We start from the raw sequence: 20,728 nt of genomic DNA, 5'->3' as shown, positions 1-20,728 counted from the left end.
AGAGTCATGGACATACATACACTAACAACGCAAGGTAGATAGCTAGTATGAAGCAGCTGCATGGCACAGGGATGTCGGCTCGGTGCTTTGTGACCACCTGGAGGGGTGGGATAGGGAGGGTTGGAGGGAGAGAGAGGCAAGAGGGAAGAGATATGGGAATATATGTATAACTGATTCACTTTGTTATAAAGCAGAAACTAACACACCATTGTAAAGCAATTATACCCCAATAAAGATGTTTTAATATATATATATACATACATATATAATTGTAGTATGGAACATGTGGATAGTAAATGTTGTAAAATTTACCAATAATTTGACTAAAATAATCCAAACTCATGATTAATTTATAAGAAATAATTTGAATTTAATAGACCCACTAAGGACACGTATTGTGGCACTGATTTTGCATGGAATGACCCGAAACAATGCTGAAATGACAAAAGCGTGTTTTGAAGAAATAAAGGTATTCGTAAGATGAGCCACATCTGGACATTGCATTTCCAAGTTAAAATTTGTTTATTCCTTTTTTGACTGGACATCTGCACTTTGGTATTTGCAAATTTTAAACGAACGTGACACTATCTTTTCGGAAATGGTTATTCACCTTAATACCATTATTTTAATTAATTGATGTAAAGTGAAAACAATGTCTGGATATATCCCAAAGACATCGTGAATTCCAAGCAATTTTGTAAAGAAACAGTGAATATATTACTCACCGATAGCCGTTGTCAAGGTCATACAGGTGGAATTGTTCTTACAGGGATTCTTTTTGCAGTCATTGAATTCTTGTTCACAAAAATATCCTTCCCAACCAGAAAGGCACATGCATTGGTGGTTCTAAGGGAATATGAAAATTATACAACCTTTAGGTCATTTCTTATTACTCTTGGTTATTTTGATCTCTGTCAATTTATGATTTTTTTCAATTTTTATAGAATGTCAATACTTGTCAAAAATTACTTCACCGCAGTTTAAAAACTATGTGAATGGTATTCTTTAGTATCTAATTCAGTAAAAGTTAATATTTATGTGTCAAGCTCACAATACAGAGCTATTGGTCTTGTTAAATGTTAATATAAAAGTAGTGTATTAGTAATATGAAGACTAGTGATTGTGTAAAACTAAATAACTAAATGTGGTACTTGGCAACTAGCTCATGAGTTAAAAAAATAAGTACAACAAAATAAACCTTCTGACAGCTTTGTGATATTACTTACAAATAATTAACTTATGTAAGTGTAGTGTTGTTCATTTATTGAAATTGTAAAACTTTGCATATTATTTTTCTGAAAAATCGAATTGGTTTATAACAATATTCAAAACACTGGAAGCAAAATTGCTTTTCCTGATTGGGCAAATAGAAAAACAACCCAAAAGACACCTCAAATTATGGTGGGACAGTGATTTATACATTAAAAATAATTTTGAAGACTAGAGCTCTTTTCAAAAAGTTAGAATTTGGGCTCTAAGGTTTAGCAATTCTAGATTTAGAAATACGAAAAATTGTAGCATCAATGTTAGGTGTTATCTTGATCTTCTCTGTTCAGTACCAGTAGCCACTGACCACCTGTGGTTATAGGGCATTGAAATGTGCCTGGTCCCAAATGAGGCTGTAAGTATAAAATACACACTGGATTTGGAAAAGTTAATATTAAAAAAGAATATAAAGTATCTCACTAATAATTTTATTACATGTTGTAATGGTAATAATTTGGATATAAAGAGTTAAACACACGATTGTTATTAAAATTAATTTCATCTGTTTCTTTGAACTTTTTTTTAATGTGGCTGCTATAAAATTTACTGAACGCACATAGATTTTTGTTACATTTCTAATGGACAGAGCTGTGTCAGGTGATGCCAGCCCAACTTTTCACTTGGGAATGGAGTTGAGTCTACGTAGTTCTGTGGACACACAAGAGCAGGGGCTCTCTGAGATGGGAAAACATGTTCTGGTGTAATACATTCCAGTACCTTGAGAAGGCCTGGCACCAGTGGACGCTTAATACCTGTTGATTGAACAATGGAAACAATGATAGGAAAAATAATGTAAAATATGAAGTTAGTACACAAAACAGACTTCACAAAGATTCTATACCTTTACTATAGGTAGACAGAAAGTTCGTAAAGTTCAAACATTCCAGTCAACTAAATTTTTTCACCAGAGAAACACATACATTCATGCTCAATGTAGATGCATTTAGGTTACAATAATCCAAATGTATGAGTAGCTCCACTGAGGTCCCAGCTTTAGTTTTCAGCTGCTTGTGAAAAGCAGAGGGATGAGAGTGGCCGTACCAAGACCAGATTTAACTCCTGAACATGTGTTCATTCTCCACTCAGAGTTCTCATTCTCAGTACTTATGGTCTGCTGGATTTCAGCAGAAATTTTTTCCTGTGTTCTGCCTCTATCATTGTGAACTTCCTCAGAGTTTGGCAGTATTCAGAAAGTTTTCATTGACTGCATTTATCATATTTCTTTTTCCTTCTCTTTTGTGTAAGTGTTACAAAGAGGATTTACATGAAAATTGAAGGTAGTGATCATATTTTGTTTTATGCATATGCTATTTGAAATGGAAGCAATTCTGTAACAGGCAAGACTAAGCATCTGCTGTAGTGAATGGGGGACCATGACCCAACCTAGTGATAGACAGGAGGGCAGATCAGGATGCAGGATGGATGTCCGTAACCCGTGGACCATGTGAGGTGCCCTTTAGTTATTTCTGGCAATTCACCTTCAAAGGGGTGTTAATTGTTTCTGTTAAGACAAATGCATGAGTATACTGCTGGTTTTTATTTTGACGTATCAGTAGTAATTTGAAACAAATTCAGTGAGTAAGCAAAAAAGCCAAACAAATTTCTTTGCCATTAAAGCCATATATTTCTTATTGGTATTCTTGATGATTTAATAATGAGTAGAAAATTGCCATGCATTTAATGATCTAATTATCACTAAAGTGTCAGGTACCAAAGCAGTGATCTCCAGATATGATGGAATCTGTATGAAACAGAAACAAAGTGATCAAGGAAATAGACATTTTTCTAATATTAAACATGAAAAAAATATAAATGTTGCAGAGAGCAGAATATTAAGTAGAATTAACCCATAGTTCAAGTATTTCTATTCATCTGTTTCTTACTTGATTCAGAAGCATTATTCTGAACTTAGATATTCTTAGTGCAAAGCACTTTCCCGATCAACACTATAAAGTTAATTAATTCCAGTAACTTAAAATAATAAAGCTGACACACTACTTTTAAGCCATATTACCTTGACATTCCATAATCATATAATAATATTTTGAGTTACTTTTCCTGAAGAGGAAAATGTATTTAAATATGTTTACTAAAACGAGTAAAAGTTTGTATAATTTGTGAGGTTGGTGTCACATTGTTTTTACCTCTTGATGCAAAGTAGACATTTGTCTTCGGCCAAATTCAGATAAAAAAGTTTTCATAGTTTGAAAATACATAGTGAGTAGGAGACAGGAAAGACAGAAGATGATAAAAGATGACACAGATCCAACTCAGTGAACTACACAGCCAGTGAGACAGAAGACAAAGTGGTCATGTTTGGTAGGTATAATAACTACATATATAACACACTCTATATAATATTCTGCATGTAACTATGTAGTAGTAGTTTAGTTTTTCAGGCCATGAGCTAGATATTTTAAATCCTTGTGATCAGTGACAAATATACAAATGTAAGAAGGTTAGCATAATTCTGAATATAAATTTTGAAGTCTGAGAGATGACATTTGAACACCAGCTTTGTGGCTTATTAAATATCCAGACATGTATAGAGTATTGAATTTCTCTTGCTGTGTAGAAAATTACCACAAATTTAGCAGCTTTAAACATAAATTTGCTGTCTCACATTTTCTGTGGTTCATATGTCCAGACACAGGTGAGTCAAGTCCTTTGCTTAAAGTCTCACCGGGCTAAAACAAGGTATTGACTGGGGTTATGATCTCATCTGAGGCTTGGGTTCCTTTTCCAAACAGTGGTTGTCAGTAAAATTTATTGCATTGTGGCCCTAGGACTTGGGTCTGGTTGCTTGCTAGTTGCCAGGCATGGATGGCTCTCAGATCCAGATGGTGTCACATCCTTGGCACATGGCCTTATCTTCTCAAAGCACAGTGGGGTGGCTTGCTCCTTCAAGGCCAACAGGGGAGCACCTGCTTCTGTGTCTTATCTCCTTTAAGGACCCATCTAATTAGGCCAGGCACACCCGAGATAATCTTACATTTGATAAATCAGAGTCAGCTGATTAGGGACCTTAGTCACACCTGTAAAATCTCTTTTTCCATATAAAGTAACATAAATGGTAGTACTATCCCACTATTTTCACAGGTCTTACTTATGCTCAAGGAGAGTAGGTTTTACAGGACATGTGCACTAGGAGGTGGAGATCTTGGGGCCATTTTATAATTCTGCCTAACACATCTGCTAACCTACTTAATTTATCTAAGTAAACTATTTAAGTTATCTAAGCCTCAGGTGCATTTATACATAAAGTACCAATAATGTCTACTTCATATGCTTATTTTGAGCATTGCATGCAGTAATGATTTGGCTTGGCCTAGTAATGACATGCTTGGCCTAGTGACCAATAATCACCACTAATCAATAGCAACCATTCCTTCCAGGCTTGCCAGACTAGATCTGACAAGGTCAAAGTACAACACACAAGTACTACACTTGAACAGAATTATCCATCTCTACATTATTTCTTTGTATAGTAAGACCCCTACATACGAATGAGTTCTGTTCTGAGAGTGCGTTCATTAAGTCCAACAAAGTTAGCCTAGGTACCAACTAACACAGTCAGCTACATAGTACTGTACTGTAATAAGTTTATAATACTTTTTATACAAATAATACATAAAAAACAAACACAAAAATAAAGAAAACATTTTTAGTCTTACAGTATGGTACCTTGAGAAGTACAGTAGTACATCACAACAGCTGGCACTTCTTACCAGTACCAGCTACATCACTGCTGCTTTTACACTTGCTTCTGTATGTCCTGGGCTTGAAATAAAGATAGTGTACTACTGTACCCTACACAGTAAAGTATACAGTAAAGTACACAAAAGCACAACCAATTGTAGAGGATCCACGCACGTGACAAAGTACGCCAGACACATGAACTAACTTACGCAACTGGACATGCAAATGCACATCCACATCTTTGAAAGTTTGAAACTTGAATGTTCATATGTAAGGAAATTACTGTATGAACAATTTTCATTATTTCGTTATTTTTATTTTATTATTTAAAAGTATTTACTTTTCATTATTTCTTTTATGAACAATTCTTCATTACTATTATTTATTATTTTACATTACTTCTTTGTATGAACGTACTGAAGGATAAAGATTATCAGACTAGGAAAACAAAGATGAAAGAGGAGGAGAAAGAGAATCCAGCAATGTATTGATTACAAACACAAACTTAGACAATATGGACAAATTTCAGATAATAAATTAGGAAAATTGATCAAGAAATAGTGGAAAATCTTACTAAATAAGTAAACATTTTTAAATGCACCAAAAAGGGAGATTGATATTATGCTTACACAGGCAAATAAAATTGCTTCCAAATCTTTAATTCTTCTCTTATGTCATATAGGTGCAGAAAACAGAAAAGCAGGGGAACTACCCAACTTAAATTTTGAGACTAGTAAAGTCTAGATACCAAAATCTGGCAAGCATATAACAAGAAATGCAAACTCAGTCAATCTTATGTGATCAAAAAAAGTAAAATTGAAAAAATAATTTTAAGTAATTGAATCTAAGAGTGTCTTCAAGATTTGTTCTATTATGAGCAGGTAATTTGTTTTTGTTTTTGTCTTACAGAAATAAAAGTATGTTTCAATAGAAAAACTCTATTAAAGAAGGAAAAAATGGTTTGACCATCTCAGATTCAGAAAAGAACATTATATAATTCAAAACACATTCATAAAAATTCTCTTATCAAATGAGAACTTTTCAGGAATGTCCTTATATTAATAAAAGCTATTTACCAAACAAACAACAAAAAAAAATCCTGCCAAACCTCATTTTGCCAAAAACAACTAGAGAAACTGAGTAAAATACATAGAACAATGATTGAATTCTGGAAAGAACAACCAAAACAGATTGCATCTCGTAAATTCTGGAGAGAAGGGAAGCAAACTAAAGTAAGATCACTCTTGCTCTTGATTTTAATGCCAGGACATGTGCTTTCTTAAATTCAGGTAAATAGAAGCAGCTGGAGCTTGCAACAATTTCCCTGGAATGAATATATATATATATATTTGTGTGTGTGTATATATATATATACACAGACACAAATATATGTATTCAACTCTGTTGAGGAGAGACGTCCATGAAGAGAAGAACAAATAAATGATCCCAAATGTTGAGGAGCAATCATTGGGAGACATTTGTTCCCTAGGGTGAAACTACCCAACGTAAGCAGAAAGCAGCTAAAGTGAATAGCAAAGATTCAGTAGTCTTGTGTTCCAGGAAAGGTCGAGGTTGGAGTTTAGGGACTGTAAGATGCAATGGTCCTGCGAAACACTTTTCGCTTTCATGGAAACCCCAAGGTCTAGAAGTAAAACAAACCAGCCAAACTCCCAGCCCAGATCATGCTAAAACCCCACTCTACATTTTAGTTGAGGTCATAGATCTGTGCTCTGTTGTCCTGCCAGAGAAATGAAGTGTTCTTTGGAGGAAGTTAACATTAGAGGAAATTTTTCAATATTTGATAACAAAATGTCTGGTATTCAATAAAAAATTAAAGAATGTTGATGACCAAAATTCAAGAGAAAATCAGACAGTAGGAACAGATTATTCAGATATTGTGTTACTGGATATTTTTAAATGACTATGATTAATATATGTGAGAATATAGAACACAAAATAGAGAATTTCACTAGAAACCTGCTATAAAAAAGTCAAAAAAAATACTGTGATTTGGAAATAATAATAATTGAAATTTAATCATTTATTCCATTATTTTAATAAAATCTTAGTAGAGGATTAGTAGTAAATATCCAGACTGAAGTACATAAAGACAAAAGAATAAAGAAGTCAGAAAAAAAAAAACTGTCAAATATGGGAAATAATAAAAAGAATTGAAATATTAAAGAGGGAGAAGAGAAACTGGATAAGAGCAATATTTGAAAAAATTACTGCCTGAGAATTGTCCAAAGATAACAGAAGACAGTAACCACAGATTTAGAAAGATCTCCAGACCTATGCTGGATTAAGCACAAAGAAAACACTATCTAGGGTAAAACTGCTGATAATGAAAGAAAGAGTAAATCTTAAAAGCAGCCAAAGAACAAAGACACTTACTTTCAAAGGGACATCAGGTCTGACAATTTACTTCCCAACAGTGGAAGCAAGAACCCAGTAGAACAATATGATAATGGACTGAGAGAAATTAATTGCCAACCTAAAAGTCCACCCCTATGAAACATATCCTTCAACTGGGGAAGAAGAAAAACTCCTTTTAAGAAAAAACAAAGCTTGAGGATTTACTGCAGTATGTAAGATTGCAGGGATTTAATGAGAGACAGCCAGGATTTAAAATCAAGCTCCATGAATTATTAGCTAAATAATAATAAGCCTGCTACTTAATCTCAAGGAACATCAGAAATAATGGTACCTGACTGATGAGGGTGGAGGATTAAATGAGTCCTTAGGATAGGACTTCATATGATATCTGACTCACAGTCAAATACCAGTAACTTAACTAAAATGTTCTCTTGCCTGTGACCTTTCCAGGTAATCTAAACTACTCTTGTGCATTGGATTCCTGCTTCTTTGGCATTCTTCCATCTGGAATATCTTCACTTACTTCCCGTGACCTCTGCCCCAAATTTTGAAATTTGGTTCCTCCCTCCAGGTCAAAATAAATGCCACATTCTACCTGAAGCTTTGATCATTTCCTCCAGTATACTTCCCTTTCTCACAATTACTGTTTTATTGTTCATGACACTTTTTATGTATACTAGTTACATACATGTTCTATCTTATGCTTGGTACTTACCATATTTTAAAATAACTTACTTATTTTATTGTGTATTTTTCTAATTTGTAAAATATAAAGTCAAATCTGTTTTGTCCACCAATTATCACTATCTTGAATACTATCTTATATTTGACTGAAAGAATGGATGTTAAATCATGGAATATATATGATATTAATTGTTAATATGTAGTCCAGAAAATATTTTATTTATAATTTCTAGATATTCAGTCATCTCATTTTCCTAACAAGAAAATTTATATTTTAGAATTCCTTTAAATAGCCCTTCCTTACAATCAACTAAAACTAGATCTATAAATGAGGATTGAAAATCCCAATGAAAGAAGCATTAGACTGACTCCATTATGAAGTGTTTACATATTGAGGTAATTATATTTGATTGTCTTAGCCACAAAATTCATCTTACGTTATGAAACTTACTTTTTGATTCCTGAAAATTTAGATACACACTAAAAGAATAAAAATTTTAAAAACACTTATATTGTTGTCTTTTTCTAATTCATTACTCATATGATCCTAGGAAGAAGGACAAAGATTATTTTTTCACTAATAAAATGAAAAAAAATTGAAAATCCATAATGAGTTCAGTTCTTGTAAGAATAAAGGGCTCTGCCTGTTGACTTATTGTCCGTTTCCTTTTAATATTATTTTAAGTACTTAGTCTAATCTTTAAAGACTTATAGAATTAACCATAGACATAAAGACTTCCAAATACTGGATAAAGTGATACTCAGGGTTAGACATGAATATGGTCATCTTTATTCTTAAAAACAAACAAGCAAAACTATGTTAACATTATTTCTTTCAGCTGGAGAAAATGATTTATCTTGGTTCTTTAAATCTAAAATGAAATAATATGTATTATTCTGACAGAAAGTTAATGTAATATTTAAAAACAATTTCTATAAAAAGTTATAAATGTTGAATCTGATTGAATGTATTCTGAAATAAAGCAATGGAAATATATGTTAAATTGAGTGATAGTTTCAAGGCAGAACTGTTTTAGAAAAACACAATTTCTTTAACTTGGGAAAATCTAATATAAATATGTGAAGAATATGAAAAGCCACACATTAGATGTGGATATTAATAGAGCATATATGAAACTATGCTGACCTTTTAAAACACTTTCTAAAGGAAATATAAGTCGCTAAGAAACTTAGTCACTGTTTTCATGTAAAGATACTTTTTGCTAGTGATAAAAGAGCAAATTAGCATTTTAGTGCCTATTCTAAATGAGAAAATGACATTAAGTGCAAATTTCCACTTTTATTTGCTATATTATAGTCAATCTACTCATAAAATTCATATTATATTCTTCAAAATAATCTCAGCTCCTTGTCTACTCTGCTATTTTGCATCTGTAGTCTCTATTAGCAATCCATTTGTGATAATGTAGCTCTCTTATTGCATGTCCTACCTTTAGAAACTATTTGTGATCCTTTCCAAAGGGTTCCCATACTTTTAACAGCACTTTTTGTTTGTTTGTTTTTAAAGAAAGAGTTTAAAACTAGAATAAAAGAGCTTAGGCTACCAGTACCAGAATTTTATTCCTCACTGATAACATAGCTATGATGGGAAGAGTTTACCTGCCATTGAGGTGTACTGTTCCAGCACATTCTTATATCTTCAATACTGCTTTCATACTGACTCAATTTGACAACTGGAGATATAATCTATTACACAAAACTTTATCCCCAGGGCATAGATAGTACTTAAGAATACAAAAAACATAAACTTCTGAGGAACTGTCACCAACATAAAGGTGTCAGAATATGAATGCAATTCTGCTACAGATAGTTTAGATGTTTGGGACAATTACTTTTTGGTCTGAAAGTCAAATGACAATAATATAAGCACACCATGAACTAAAAAGCATTTTGCCCCATCAGGCTTTTTCTAAGATACATTGCAGAAGGATGATACGTAATTCCTTTTCTCACACTCAGTTTTCTAGCCCATTAGAAAGCCCATAGCATTTTACATCTTTTATTGCTCCAAACTGTCTTAAACATTAGATTATTTGGCTCAGTTATTTTAAAGATTTTTGTTTGTTAATTGTAAATAAGAAACTCTCATACAATCACATTTCCCTAGGGTGTGTAAATAAATAAAGCAGTGAAAAGCAGTTGTGCTCTTACTGAGCAGGGCGGGGAGCCCAGAGCCCTGCTGGTTTAGCTGTCCTAGCCTCTCTCTCTCCACACCAGCCCCTAAGGACAGCATGCACCCACATCAGAGTCTCAAAACGCAGATTGAAAACCACTGATCCATTCAACTTATTCCATTTTATAATGAGAAAGCTGAACCTGTAGAGGCTAATTGCTCAAGCTGCTGTAACTAGTTGACGGCAGAACAGAATTAGAGGGCTTCCCTGGTGGCGCAGTGGTTGAGAGTCCACCTGCCGGTGCAAGGGTCACGCGTTCTTACCCCGGTTCAAGAAGATCCCACATGCCGCGGAGCGACTGGGCCCGTGAGCCATGGCTGCTGAGCCTGCGCGTCCGGAGCCTGTGCTCCGCAACGGGAGAGGCCACAGCAGTGAGAGGCCCGCGTACCGCAAAAAAAACACAAAAAAATACACAGAATTAGAACTCATGTCTCCTGACTCTTTGTCTAGTATTCACAAATGTAGCAAAAATATCAGTTAAAAACGTCTGGTAAATTAATACATTCAGAAATATATTTTCTGAAATATACCATGAAAACAATCTGAGAATTTTGTTAAGGTAACTTTCAAATCATGTATGTTGAATATTCCCTTTTAATATATGAATTCACTTATATATATATATATATTCTCTTTTCTCTGTATATTATTAAATAGCTAGATAGTCTAGTTGACACCAAAATGATACTGTACAAATAGCAGTGACCAATAGTCATTAACTTTACCCTCATAATAGAGATGCTAAAGGAGAAAGCCCGGAGGTTAACAGTATAACCAATGTTAATTGCTTATAACTGACGTTCTAACATGTAGTTTGAGTAGTACATGCATGGAATAAGGAGATCTACCCTGGCTCTACAGGTGATTTTCAGGTTGGATATGGACAGCTTTCATGCTCACTGAGCTTGATGGTGCCAGGCAGTAGCAACAGTAAATATCATCACTTTGACTGAAGAATGCAGCCAACAGTCACAAGGTGTTTGCAGCCTCGGGATATATGAAAATCAGTGTGGCTGAAAGTTTTCAGACCATGAATATGGAACTCATTTCCAGCATAGTGACCCCAAGGGAAATAAGCATCTCTAACCATAGAAAAGTAAGCCAGGCTTTTACACAGCAGAAGTAGAAGCAAGTACCAAGCAAACAATGTAATATTTGCCTATTGTTTTAGATACTTTCAATAACTCCTTGCAATAGATCATTTTATCACTTGATAAAGTAAAATAAACTAATGAATATGACAAATTGTTAAGATATTTCAAATATGGTTTTACAGTTATTTTGACTATTTTATATTATGTAAAACTTTTTGTTCTTGATATTTTAAATTTATTAGGATTTTTAACTTAATTCTGTAAAATTAGGTGGAGGTTTTCTTTAGTTTTTAAACAGAAAGTATTTACATGTAACACTAGGTAGATAGATGATAGATGGATAGGTAGATAGATACAATATATTGCATATAATTATAGATATATCTAGCATATATAACAATAAATGCATATAGTATATTTCAAATACATTTTACATTATATATATAATCTGAATCTAAAGCTTATTTTCAGAGTTATTTAGCAAATACCACATATTATAGTGTTTCTGCCTCTTTTTTCCCCCTTTTTAAACATAATTATTTCCTAACAATTTCCAAGAGGAATTCTAGCACATCACAGTTAGAAGAGCACTGGTTAGAATCATAATGTAAGACCTAATGTAAGTCATAATTGCCATGACCTTAATGATTATTGAATACTTTGTTTATCTGTAGGTTGCAGTTCCTTGATAGGAGAGCTGTTTCGTCTTATGGTTAACCATAATGATTTTATCACAGGTTAATAAGCTACCTTTGCAACAGAATTATTAGTAAGAAGGGTGAAATAAGAACTCAGCCACAAGTGTTGTAACCAAGAAAGCAGCAGGCAGGAAGGGCTAAGATGGTGTAACAATGCTCAGAAAAGTGTGAACTCCAATTTCAGATAGCCTCTTGTCATCAGCCTGTTGGGATCCATGAATCCAATAATAATTTCAAGAAGCAAATGTGGTATTCTCAAATATCATTAACTATGAAAGCAAGCCCTCTGAGATGTGTTTGACATTTTAGAATTTAATGTTATTGATTTGATCACTACTCCCCTTCCTCCTCAGGTAATCAGATGGGTCTTTCTTCTTTTGTTTCTTCTTTTTCTACTTATTTGTTTATTCATTTTGCGTGTGTGTGTGTGTGGAATCAGGGAATAAAGGCTGTGTTTTCATTCTATCAATAAGTAAATATTTTCTACATAAATTAAACCACTTATGGGTTCTTATATATCTTCCACATATATTAAACCATTGACATAATGTGAATGGAGACAGGAGTGAATCCCCTGGAGGGGTCAGAGTGTTTGGCCTGGTCTAGGAGGCTGCTACATTTAGACCACTGAGAAACTCATCTAACTGCTCCTAACTGGTCATAATATTTATATAAATAAACGTGGACTAGGTCACTAACTCTTTCAATCTTAAAATGATCATGTTTTTTATTGCTCTATTTAAATTTCCCAGAAGACCCAGGTGTTAACAAGGACAGTGGCTCTACTGAGCCTAGTGTTCTACCAGCTGTCTAGAGCATTCCTCGTGATTCCTTAATTCCCGTTTAACAAAATTATGTTCTGAAATGACAGCTGGGAACAAAGTAAATGGTTTACAACCTACAGTTTTTCTTGGAAGAGCCACTGTTAAAATATACCTTTGTTTCTAATCTCTTAGACCAGTTCATGAGGCAAGATGTGTTTTTAAAAACACACAAAGAGAAATGTCTTATCATGTCATAATAATCAATATTTATTCACTAAGAACATCAGATAAATTAATCTTAATGTGTTTTAGTTAAACAAAGTCAATAGCTATTGTCATATACAGAAAGGAAGCAGTCTCCAATGACCTTGGATTTGAAGTTTACAAGTACTTTTTCAGGTAGTTTCTTTTTATTCTGTTAACATAAATATTTACAATAAGAGGAAATTTCAAGTATGAAACAAAAGTAATTTGTTAATATGTGATAATATTAAATCACTAGTAACTTTATAATCATATATCATATAATCATTTTCTTGCCAAATCATGTAACATTTTAAGCAATCATCTTAAAATTTTAAGACAAAAATAATTTTGGAAGAACATGTTTTTTCTTTGTCAGAAGTTCTTTCTCTAGGTGTGGTAAGCTACTATTCTGACTAAAAGCCTACCTTTCAAAGATGGTTACTATAAGTATTTCAGCTGATAGTGTTATGGAGATTCCCTTGTATGTTATTTGTTGCTTTTTTCCCCCTTGCTGCTTTTAATATTTTTTCTTCTTTCTTTCTTTCTTTCTTTCTTTCTTTCTTTTTTCTTTCTTTCTTTCTTTCTTTCTTTCTTTCTTTCTTTCTTTCTTTCTTTCTTCTTTCTTTCTTTATAGCTGTGTTGGGTCTTTGTTACTGCACGTGGGCTTTCACTAGTTGTGGTGAGCGGGGACTACTCTTCATTGCGGTGCATGGGTTTCCCATTGCAGTGGCTTCTCTTGTTGCAGAGTGTAGGTGCACAGGCTTCAGTAGTTGTGGCATATGGGTTCAGTAGTTGTGGCTCACAGGCTCTAGAGCACAGGCTCAGTAGCTATGGCACATGGGCTCAGTTGTTCCGTGGCACGTGGGATCTTCCCGGACCAGGGCTCGAACCCATGTCTCATGCATTGGCAGGCAGATTCTTAACCACTGTGCCATGAGGGAAGTCCCTAATATTTTTTCTTTGTATTTAATTTTTGTTAGTTTGATTAGTATTTGGTTTGGCATGTTCCTCTTTGGATTTATCTTGTTTGGGACTCTCTGTGCTTCCTGGACTTGGGTGACTATTTCCTTTCCCATGTTATGGAAGTTTTTAGATTTAATTTTTTTAACTATTTTCTCAGGCCCTTTCTCCTTCTCTTTTTCTTCTGGGACCCCTATAATTCAAATGTTGGTGTGTTTAATGTTGTCCCAGAGGTATCTGAGGCTATCTTAATTTCTTTTCATTCTTTTTTCTTTATTCTGTTCCACAGCAGCGATTTCCACCATTCTGTCTTCCAGCTCACTTATCCGTTCTTTGGCCTCGGTTATTATTCTGCTATTAATTAATTCTAGTGTATTTTTCATTTCAGTTATTTTATTGTTTATCTATGTTTGTTTGTCCTTTAGTTCCTTTAGGTCTTTGTTAACCATTTCTTGTATCTTCTCGATCCATGCCTCCATTCTTTTTTTGAGGTCTTGGATCATCTTTACTATCGTTACTCTGAATTATTTTTCAGGTAGGGTGCCTATCTCCTCTTCATTTAGTTGTTCTTATAGGGTTTTATCTTGCTCTTTCATCTGCAACATTTCTTTTTCATCTCATTTTGTGAAACTTACTGTGTGGTCTCCCTTGCCCAGGCTACAGGACTGTAAATCCTCTTGCTTTGGGTGTCTGCCCCCTGAATGGGTCAGGTTGGCCCAGAGGCTTGTGCTGTTACTCCTTGATAAGGAGTTGACCTGATGTTGTAGTGACAAGAGCCTGCCCTGGATATTGTGTGGGGTCTCACCTTTGCTCTGTGGTTGTCACTGCCCTGTTGGTGGGGGTAGGGTGTCTGCTTTCTAGCTGTTGGAGTAGAGGTCCCAGATCTATTACTGAGGCTGTGTTTCTGATCCTCAGTGTGAGGTAGGTGGGATTGGAGCATTCTCACTGTGAGAGAAGCCACTGACTCTTCCTCCTCTACAGGTGTTCTCCTGTGAATGTGCTCTGTTGTGTTCCCTTTCACCCATTGTGCGAGCTCTCAGATTACACTGTTGTTGGCACTGCTTTAAGTCCCACCTTAACTGTGGGTGTGTTGGCATTTGGCTCTGGTGTCTCTCAGGTGTTGTTTTCACCAGGCCACCAAAGCAGATCCACTGAGGTCAGGTCCTAGGATTGCAGTAGTCATGAACCTGGACCCACTGTGGGAACTATGGATGCAGCTTAGGCTTTGGCCTGGCCTGATCCCTGCATGTACATGCCCACAAAGCTGCTAAAGCCCAACCCATCCCTGCTGCAGGGGCACTTGTTGTCCTTACAGATGTCTTGCAGGCACTGAATTTAGGAGCCATGAGTGGAGGAGTAACTTCATGGTTCACGCAGCTGCGAGGAGGGATTTCAGTGCTTCTTCCTTAGTCACATGGCTCCTGGGATTCAGCTGTGGTTTCAGCCCCACCCCTGGGTGGATTTCCTAGTGCAGGAGCTATCCATGCCCTCTCAGGACAGCAGGGAAGGTCCTGGTACCCACTGATAGATTTCCCAGTGGTGGGGGTTATCCATGCCCTCCCGTGACAGTGGAGCATGTCCTGGCACCCACTGGTGGAATTCCTTGTGGCAGGAGCTCTCTGCACCCTTCCGGGTAAGCAGGGGTGGGTCCTGTGGCCCACTGATGGATTTCCTAATGGCGGAAACTGTCTGTACCCTTCAAGGTCAGCAGGGGCAGGTTCTGGGGCTCACTGATGCAATTCCTAGTGGCAGAGCTGTCCATGCCCTTCCAGCTAGTGGGAGTAGGACCTGGTGTCTGCCCACGAGTTTGGTAGAGACATCCAGTGCCCACCTCTGGAGCCCAAGATGGTGGCAGCAACTCACACCTGCCCCCAGAGCTCCTGTGTCCTGTTGCCTGGAAGTGCTTACAATGGTAGAATTTCTTATGGTGGTCCCGCCCCTCTCCTTGTGCACCTCCCAATAATGGTGCTTTGCTTCTCTGGTGGGCCCAGGCTTCTTCCTAGTACACCCTCAGTTGCCATGGGCCGACCTCTTCAGGATGCTTCTGCAGCTAACCCTGGTTCTCTCCCTGGGACTAAACTTCGGATTCTGAGCTTCAGCCCCTGACTGCCACCCACACCGACAGTGGGGTAGCTTAGGTTGGGAAGCACAGAGTGGCAGTGACGACCGTCTGTGCAGGTTACTCTCAGCTTTGCCCTCCACAAACTGGTTGCTGTTCTCCCCTTTTTTAGACTCCGAGACTCACCCTCTGTCCATCTAAGTTACCCGCTGGTGAGGAGCCTTCACAGGGTACGGGAAACTTTCCTCCTTCACAGCTTCCTCCCTGGGGCACAGGCCCTGTCCTGATTTCTCCTTTTCCTATTTTGTTTTGTCCAATACAGTTACATGGAGGTTTTCTTGTCTTTTCAGATGTCTGAGGTCTTCTGTCAGTGCTCAGTAGCTGTCCTGTATGAATCGTTCCACTTGTAGATGTTTTTTCAATGTTTCTGTGGAAGATGGTGAACTCTGCTTCCTACTCCTCCACCATCTTACTCCTGCCCTTGTTTATCACTATTATTAAAGATTCTTAATAAAGATACTTTCAAAAATATAGGAAATTAAATATACATCATTGGGAGTCTAAATATTTTTAAAAGTCCAATTTTCCTTAGTGAGATATTGAATAAGATTTTCAAAAAAATATGTATTTATATAAATTGTAAATTAATTTTTACTTCCACCATTTCATTCAAAAGCAATTATGATCTTTAACATCCCTCTGATTTCTTTTCCCTAAAAGAAATTAATACTTTTTATAATGAAATTATTATACAGTATTCTTTATTCATTAAAGTATCTCAACATTTTCAATTGATTTCATTAAACTATTAGATATTTTATGGCTTTGTTTTGTTATTAATAAAATGTGTCAATTTTAAAATTCATGTTAAATTTTAATAATTATATTTACTTTTATTTCCCTTCCACTGGGATTATTCAAATATGATCATTTTTATTCAACATTTATTGATAAACTATTTTCTATTTGGTAAGGTGAATATTGGAAATTTTCTATTACAATGGCTAGCACTAGCAAACAAATCACCAAAATATACACTTTTGTTCTTGAATGGATGCAAAGAATTATAAAGTTAGCTTTTGTCCCTAAGACGCAAGGACATGGAACATTTATACTAATAACATTAATAACATTTGAGCTCATAAAAATTAATTCTAGGGGAGGGGGAAGGGTGAGTTTTGACAGGGCGAGAGAGAGTCATGGACATATACACACTAACAAACGTTGTATGGTAGATAGCTTGGGGGAAGCAGCCGCAAGGCACTGGTATATTAGCTGGGGGCTTGGGGACAGCCTGGTGGGGTGGGTGGGGGAGAGTGGGTGGGAGGGAGACGCAAGAGGGAAGACACATGGGAGCATATGTATATGTATAGCTGATTCACTTTGTTATAAAGCAGAAACTAACACACCATTGTAAAGCAATTATACCCCAATAAAGATGTTAAAAAAAAAATTAATTCTACATAGAACCATTTGTCCTCATATTCAAGAGTAATAAATGAATATTATTAAATCACATCATCATAATATTAATAAAGAAAAACACAAGAGAAACAAAAAAAACATAGGTTTTTTAAAATTCCACATTTACTGAATGTGTATGATATGACTGGTGTTCTAGGTGTTTGTGATTATTTAGTGAACAAAACAAACAAAATATCTCCACTTGAATATTTGCCTAAAATATTACTCTAGTGTTCATATAGATACATCATTCTATTGACCATAAAATAACATAAAAATATCTATTGTCTGTAGGTCTTTTTGCATAAAATGTTGTATATGTTACAGATCATGTAAGGAAATAAACTGATATATTTTTATAAAATGGCTGATGGCTTAGCCATCATTGAATGGCTCAGCATACATTGAAGAGTCATGGGATAAATAAAGATCATTCAAACTTTTGATTCTTAATTTTAAATGAGGAAGGTAAAATTAAGGGACAAAACATACCTCAAAAAGGTAAATTCTCTAAGTCTAAATTACTCACAACTACCCATGAGTTTCATACACTTTATTAAAGCTTATCACTAACTTTTTCCACATTTATATTATTACCAAGTCTCTTTCGAAGTATTTTGGCAATTGGATTGATTTTATATGCAACTTGACTGCTTGATTTTTAAAAGATTTTTTGAGCAGGAATAATTTTAAGACACACACACACATATATATTCACACACACACATAAATAGAACCATTTCTAGAGTAGAACATATGTTATATATTAGATTTGTATAGATTGTGAAGCAATTTATGGCTTAGCATTTGTTGCTGAAAGTTCTGTCCTCTTTAAAAATCTGGGACTTCATATAGCATTTTGTAGTCTACTGGCTGCTAAAAATTGTGTGTGTGTGTGTGTGTGTGCACGTGCACGTGTGTGTGTGTTGAAAATAATTCATTCAAAATGCTTTTTTTAGGAGTTTCCTTTTTTTTTTTTTTTTAACTAGGTTGAGAAATGGGTACAAACTGCCAAGGAATTTTATTCAACCTGGTCAACAGAAAGTTACTTAATGTTTCCCTTAGGGAAAAGACAGAATTAATGATATCTTATAAAGCAGAATTTATTCTGGGTTTTTGCTTCATTATCTACCTAGAAAAGTATCCAGAAAATGGAAGGGATGATTCATTTTTCCAATATGTTAATAGTTTGATAGATTACTTCTAGCTGTGAGAAACTAGACTCCAAACTTGTTTGTTACTATGTTCTGTCAAAATCCAGCAAACAGAAGAACTATGGGATTTCTCTTAGGTTTTGTCAAATGTTCAACATAACTGATGTTTTATTTCAGGAATGAAATACAGCATATTCTCTTTAAACTGCCAAGCCTTGGAACTAACACCATTAATAAGAGTGACTTTAGAATGTAAAGTCAAATATCCATTCCTCTTTATGTGAGGATACAGAGGTCATGCAGTCACTTTGCTAGTGAAGACAAGTACCTACGACAATGTGCACTCTCTTGGGAGGCTCCAGGGAGAACCTGCTTCCTTGGCCCCTTCCATCACCTTTAAAGTCAACAGTGTAACTTCATGCTTCCATCCTTACACAGCCTCCTTCTGTTTTCAAATCTCTGTTTCTCACTTCCTTTTGGAGGGGTATTTGTGATTTCATTTAGGGCCCATCCAAATAATCTAGGATAACCACCTCCTCTCAAGACCATTACTTTAATCACTTATGAAAAGTCCCTGTTACCCTGTTATAAAGTAACTCTCACAGTTCCAGGGATTAAGTCCTGGATCTCTTCAGTCTGCCTACTGTCCATCTGTCTACCCTCTGGCATTCTGTACACAAAGCTAGACCTCTGGTGAGCACATCAAAAACAAAACCTGGTTTTCAAATTAAATTCCATTACATTCTACATTTCATTCTATTAATCTATTAAATTATTCTCATTTTTCCTTAGATATTTATTTATAGTCAGCTACCACTACCATACAACAGGGTTATTACGTTTAGCATCAGTTATGGCATTTATTTTCTATTTAATCTATGTCTCGGACCACATTCATTCCTACTTCATAACACCCAGAGTCATAACACAATCATTTTACTCAGCTCTGAATAAGACCCTTTTAGCTGCTACCACTCATGGGACAAAATCTAAACTCTATGTTTTGGAATAAATTGTCCTTTCTAGTCTGACACTAAAACTCCATTCTCTTTTTTTAACACTGCTCAACTTTCCACCCAGTATACCAGGCACTCCAACTACACTGAGAATTACCACCATTATAAGTGTGCACTGTAAAATTTACTCTAATTCTCTGCTTGGCAAGCTCCTATGCATCCCTCAAGAAGAAGCTAAGCTTCATGAAGATGTTTTTGTTTGTTTCTTTCTTTCTTTCCCTTCTGCAATGCAGGAGAAATGGCTGCTCCATCTTTGGGTCTCTACGCTCATTCATATCTCTGTTGTATCTCTTGTTGTGTGTTATTAACTTTTTAAAATTATCACTCTATCTCTTCAATGTGAATTTGGGCATGTGGAAAGTACTGTGCCCAGCTCACCTCTGCATCCCCAGAGCCTAGAGCTTGGCAGGAAGCACAGACTCCCCAAAGGTGATTAGCTGTAGGAATGAGACCTTAAGAGAAAGTGAGAAAACTACTGCCCATAAAAACAGCTTAATGATGAGCTCTCTCCCTCTCCTCAAGATGCTGCGGTGCTTTCAACTAGAGCTCTCTGACTGAACATGAAATTAACTTCTATTTCTGTTGTTTTAAAATATAGATTTTTACTCCTTATTTCCCACAGAAAAATTTTAAAAATATATAAACATCTGCTGAAACATACAGTTGACTAAGGTTTGCTTGACTGGAATTTTAAACTACCTACTGATACAGTTGTTATATCAATTTTCCACAGCCTTGCCAACTGTGGAGATTTTATATTTCAAAAACTATTTTTCTTAAAAGAGTAATTATGCTGCTAATGCTTGTTATTATTTCGAAATATAGTTATATGACTTTTTCCGTTCACACATTAAATAAAGGAACATGTTTGCAGATTTCTCTAATTTTAAAAACTTCTGTATACTGACTTAAATATAACTCCTCTCACTCAATCTGTTTTTTTCTTAATTGAAGTATAGTTGATTTACAATGTTGTGGTTAGTTTCTGGTGTACAACAAAGTGATTCATATATATATATATATATATATATTCTTTTTCATATTCTTTTCCAG

General features: G+C 35.4%; 1 protein-coding gene across 1 annotated transcript in view; it reads right to left on the bottom strand.

The window, feature by feature from the left end:
• The window catches only part of EYS (eyes shut homolog), a 1,696,347-nt gene that overhangs the window by 1,228,321 nt on the left and 447,298 nt on the right, over nt 1-20,728 (bottom strand). Inside the window, 1 exon segment of the mRNA XM_032651890.1 lies at nt 750-846. Within this exon segment, the coding sequence (XP_032507781.1) occupies nt 750-846 (97 nt within the window).

This window comes from Phocoena sinus, chromosome 12, assembly GCF_008692025.1.
Source record: "Phocoena sinus isolate mPhoSin1 chromosome 12, mPhoSin1.pri, whole genome shotgun sequence".
NCBI classification, from domain to species: domain Eukaryota; kingdom Metazoa; phylum Chordata; class Mammalia; order Artiodactyla; family Phocoenidae; genus Phocoena; species Phocoena sinus.
The sequence above is the reverse complement of the archived record's forward strand: the minus strand, read 5'-3'. Positions and strand labels throughout refer to the sequence as shown.